Source organism: Amphimedon queenslandica, unplaced genomic scaffold (assembly GCF_000090795.2).
Source record: "Amphimedon queenslandica unplaced genomic scaffold, v1.1 AMPQUscaffold_13448, whole genome shotgun sequence".
NCBI lineage: Eukaryota > Metazoa > Porifera > Demospongiae > Haplosclerida > Niphatidae > Amphimedon > Amphimedon queenslandica.
Window position 1 is genome coordinate 99,355 of NW_003546316.1, and position 5,000 is coordinate 104,354.

Genomic DNA, 5,000 nt, shown 5'->3' on the forward strand with positions numbered 1-5,000 from the left:
TGCAGATAGTTGTATGAGACCAGCCCTACCGGCGACTGGTGCTATATGCTGTGCACTAGTTGAACAGAATAATCCCAAAACAGCAACAACACCTAAATCTTCCCTGCCAATTCCTTTACTAGCCAGTTCCTTAATCCCTAAATTAGCCTCTGTCAGCCCACATGCCTCATGTCTTCCCTCTATCATTTCTAAAGTATAATTTGTTAGTATGTCAGTCCTGTTGTTAATCTCTTGTACAGCAACACGACCAGCAGCTAGCATGTCAGGGCCAGTGTCCCAGCCAGAATGAGTCCTGTTGAACTCATCCCTCCATTGAACGAGGGCAAGGAAGCGGATGACCTTTTCTTCTCTCAGTTCGCTGTAAATCTCCTGTGGCTCACTCCCCCTCAAAACTGCTGAGATTAGAAGTGAGATAAGCCAGAAGTGATGATAAATAGACATAATAATGAGAGGAGAGGAGACAAAGGCTTTTCCCCGGTCGGCTTTGGCTTGCTTCAGTGGTCAGACAATAACAAATTCTATTGCTTCTATCCTGGTGTGAAATTTGATAATGAATTATTATATTAGAGGTGACCATATTGTATTATTCCTAAGCTATTTTGAATGCCTGTTCCTTTACATAACTTACCGTAGGAGTACAAGAGGAAACAGCCACTTAAGTGCAGGAATAGTTGCTTCGCTTAATTTGTGTGGGTTTCACTTTGTATAGTGTTATGCAAACATGGTAGCTAGTTTTTACTGACAAAATGTAAACAATTTCATTTTTGTTTTTATTATCGCTGCCATTCATAGCCAAGAAGGACGAACGACAAGAAGACAGCATCAGTCATTGGTCATGATTATCATCGTTATCTTATTACTGTGTTTGTCAACATTTACAGAGACTAATAAGGTAGTCAATTTATTAGCATTGGTCCCATGGCCTGATGATAGGGAGTCTGCCGGTTGGGATACTGGTAAAGTATTGCTCCCAGCCGGTCGTGTAGCAGTAAAGCATGTCAACAATCACAAGTACATTCTACCTGGCTACTCACTGAGACTGATAGAGGATGGTCATGAAGCTTGTGGATTGACTGAGGCTAGTAAAACAATAATCAATTTTGTTAGATTTGCCTCTTCTCCTCCACACAACACTGTGGCAGCTGTACTAGGACTCTACTGCTCTACAAGCTCAATAGTCTTAGCTCAGCTAAAGGAGCCAGTCGTGTTGAAATTATCGGCTTCAAACTCGCCAGTTTTCAAAACACATTCATATCCAAATTTTTGGAGATTCCTTGTGTCAGCTGGGATTTATGGAGACATGATGATTGGGCTCATGAACAAATTTGATTGGAAAAGAATTGCGATTGTTCAGGACCTTGAAACAACCTTTCATTCAGCCATCGCAGAGGAGCTGGCAAAGAAGATTCTAGCTACAAGTGGAGAGAAGGAAGTTGTTTATCATTGTGGCATGGTCCATACTGTTGATCAGTTTGCTAATGATTGTATTAATGGGATCATTGACAGAAAAGCTAGGATAATATTTGTCTCAGCCACTGGACCTCAAACAGCAAAGATCCTTTGCTTGGCAGGGCAAAGGGACATGAGTTATCCATTTTTCCTGTGGATCATCATCGATTTCCTTGTATCGTCAATAATAGATGAGGCTGGACACATAGAAGACTGTGATCTGAGTTCCCTGCATTATATACTAGAGAACTCACTTGTAGCTTATTTTAGTTTGGAAAACACTAATGATTTGGATAGTTCATTTAATGTGAGTATTGATGACTACCTCACAGCTTATAGAAATGAATTAGAAGCTGATAATATAACAAACCCATTGAAGCACGATGAGCTATACGCTGGCTTGCTATATGACCAAGTATGGGCTATAGCATTAGCTCTAAACAGTTCAATATCTAAACTGGAAGGAATGAACATTAGCATTGATACCATTGGCTTTAACCAGCCCCATGTGACACAGATAGTCGAAGAGTCTCTCTCTCGTATTAGTTTTCATGGAGTTACTGGACACATTAGATTTACATCAGATAACGAAGTGGCTGGCTCAGTTCACATCTATCAAGTATCCAACAGTCTTGAAGGATTGCTCTGTCATTATGAATTCCAACCACTCACCAACAACTACTCTTTTGTTAATTGTCAATTATCATTCAGTGAAGAATTTGATGATGACATACCAATTCAGCTATTGCTCTTAGAGGCGCCAATCGTAATAAGCATGTTTACAGGTACATGCATTCTGATCATATTTATAACAATTATACTACTACTGATGGCTAAGTGTAAGAATGAGCCAGAGATTAAGGCATTCAGTTTTTCAATGAACATATTGATATTTCTCAGTTGCTATGTACTGTGTGGTACTCAGCTCCTTTCTACAGTGATGGCTGGTGTTAACATTCAGTCAGAACTAGCCTATTCCGTCATATGCAATATTCAAGTCATAGGAACGTACAGTAGCATTTGTCTTGTATTTGTGACTCTTTTCATGCAATTGTTTCGCATCAATAGGATATTCCATAACAAGAGATTGAGTCATCTCAGTTGTCTATACAATAACAGGGTCTTGTTTATCATCACTTTGCTCCTTCAAATATTACCAGTCGTACTTCAGATCGTATTTGTGGCCGTCATTCCTTTCAAGTTGCAATTGAGTGAGTCTTATGAAGTGGTCGGGTCTAAGACAACACTTATTAGACAGCGTTGCTGTGAGATTGATTCCAGCACCAAAAACCAGCTAATATTTCGATTCATATTCACGCTCTACGAGTTTGTCTTCCTCGTACTAAACACAATCTTAGCATCGAAAACAAGCACCATCTCGCACAGGCAGTTTCGTAATGCAAAGACGGTTAATGTATTTATGGCTAGTGTCATTATAGTCCAGGCTACATCATTATCAGCTCTGTATGTGTTAAAGCAAGGATCCAGTAGTGCCATGCGTTATGCTGAGCTAATAGTGTATATAGATTCCTACCTTGTTACTCTTCTCTGTCAGGCTTTGCTGTTTATGCCAAAGATATTATCAGTTATTAGCAGAAAGTCTAAACAGTCATTGCAAAGTAAACACGTATAGTAGCTATTATGATATTGTGTGGTGTGGGTTTCCTCATTACTCCTGATATATGATGTTTTTGACAGTTTTTGTTGTTTTAAAAATTGTGTATCTAATCCTACTATTGATTATCTTACAGTTGCTGTTCATCCCACTGACTGATTGTTATTTTATCTTGTAAACTGAAGCCGATGTGTTTGCAGATCTGCATAGTTATAATTATCTGCATATTTGCAGCATACCAGCCCCACCCTTTGTACGTGGGCGGGCGTGCTGGAACGTGACGTCATCCAGGAGACCACGCCCATATTAAGCGGGAAATTTCAAATCAAAAGGTAAGAAATGGAGACCGTTTCTCTCTTGTTTTAAAACAGGCTCTCTTTTCTCTCCTCTCTCTTTAAATAGTTAGAATATTCGGCCCAGATACAGCCCAGACTGTACACAGAGGCGAGTAGCTAACAGGACTAAGCCTGGGGGGTCGTTTCCAGTCAAAAGATTTGAAACAAACAGACAGGCGGGAAAGAAAATGGCAAACAACCTCGTATTTGTGCCCAATCAAGAGAACGAGGAGAGGAGACGGTCCCTGCAGGGGCCAGTGGGAGTCTACAAGAGACATTTAAAGAATGTCCCTACGTCAGAGAGCAAGCGAAAGCCATTATCGACGATTAGTCTTAGCAACCACCAGCAGTACGAAGGGACAAGGGGACAGAGTCTTTCGCAACAGACGAATATGGAGGTACGTGCAGTACGTTATGTATCATTTCATTAAGTTCTCTTTCTTCTTCTTGTTTAGTCTTCTCTTCCTCGATATTTAGACCCGCTATACGGCTTGCCTTCATCGATACCACCACCATCCCTCTCTCTCTCCTCCACTCTCTCCTCCTCCTTCTCTTCCTCTCTCTCCTCCTCATTTCACCAGCCAGCTACCAATAACTATACCTCATTCCCCTCACCTGGTGAGCCAACTGTTTACATTAACAAAAACCACATAATTACACCCACACGAACAAGTACATGTACATGTACATGTACTTGCACACTCATCATTCATAGTTTACATATATAAGGATGTACATGTGTACACTGTTACATATTTGTACATGTTTTGTGTACACAGACTGTGTCAGCATTATTGGTTTTCTTTTAATGTGTGTAAAATCACATTTTGTGTTAATTGCATTTCTATAACCTCTGTTACTGCCCTCTGGGCCTGGCTCCCCCTCTCTCTTTCCCTCATCCTCTTTCTCTCTCTTTTTCTCTCTCTCTCTCTCTCTTTCCCTCCCTCTCTCTCTCTCATCTCTCTCTCTTTCATCTCTCTCTCTCTCTCTCAGTGTCTCCAATGCTAGTATCCACTCCATTGGTTGGTGACTCATTTTCATTTGTTGAGCCAAATAATGATGACTGCAGTATTGAGTATGCACAAGACATCCTGTCACACATGAGACAAAGCGAGGTAGGAGCAGTAACCTTTCATTTATTGCTAATAATCCTTTATGTATATGTACACATCCCCTTTTTCTCTCTCTCTCCTCTCCTCCCCACAGATACAGTATCACCCAATGATAGATTATATGACAAAGCAGTATGATATTACTAACATAATGAGATGCATTCTTGTTGATTGGCTTGTTGAGGTCTGCGATGAATTTCATTTATTACCCGAGACACTGTTTGCTGCTGTTGCTTATGTCGATCGCTATTTGTCTCAAGTCTCTGTACCACGATCTAAACTACAGTTGGTTGGTGTCACCTGTCTTTATTTGTCGGCAAAATTCGAAGAGATACATCCACCAGAAATCAGTGAATTTGCTTACATTACTGATGATACTTACACCAAAAAACAGGTAATTGAACACCGAGAGAGAGAGAGGGGGAGGGAGGCCTGAACTTTAAAAATGGTTTAGTTACATTACATGTATATTGTTCTTATTTCTTATTT

At 40.4% G+C, this 5,000-nt stretch overlaps 2 protein-coding genes across 2 annotated transcripts in view; both read left to right on the forward strand.

Annotated features, from left to right (window-relative positions):
• The first annotated feature begins 552 nt into the window (after window positions 1–552).
• Window positions 553–3,248, forward strand: LOC105312399 (gamma-aminobutyric acid type B receptor subunit 1-like). The gene is made up of 2 exons (XM_011405012.2): window positions 553–569; window positions 634–3,248. Exon 2 carries the CDS (start codon window positions 836–838, stop codon window positions 3,080–3,082), a length of 2,247 nt encoding a protein of 748 aa, XP_011403314.1. The 5' UTR covers window positions 553–569; window positions 634–835; the 3' UTR covers window positions 3,083–3,248.
• A 96-nt stretch (window positions 3,249–3,344) lies between these two features.
• The window catches only part of LOC105312400 (G2/mitotic-specific cyclin-A-like), a gene marked incomplete at its 3' end in the record, with an annotated part of 2,709 nt that continues 1,053 nt past the window's right edge, over window positions 3,345–5,000 (forward strand). Inside the window, exons 1-5 of the mRNA XM_019995308.1 lie at window positions 3,345–3,396; window positions 3,467–3,797; window positions 3,855–4,017; window positions 4,393–4,514; window positions 4,606–4,905. Coding sequence (XP_019850867.1) covers window positions 3,588–3,797; window positions 3,855–4,017; window positions 4,393–4,514; window positions 4,606–4,905 — 795 coding nt within the window. The remainder of the gene's footprint in view (window positions 3,397–3,466; window positions 3,798–3,854; window positions 4,018–4,392; window positions 4,515–4,605; window positions 4,906–5,000) is intronic.

Coding starts and splice junctions, on each gene's coding strand:
- LOC105312399 (XM_011405012.2), top strand. CDS start 836: ATGATTATCATCGTTATCTTATTACTGTGTTTGTCAACATTTACAGAG.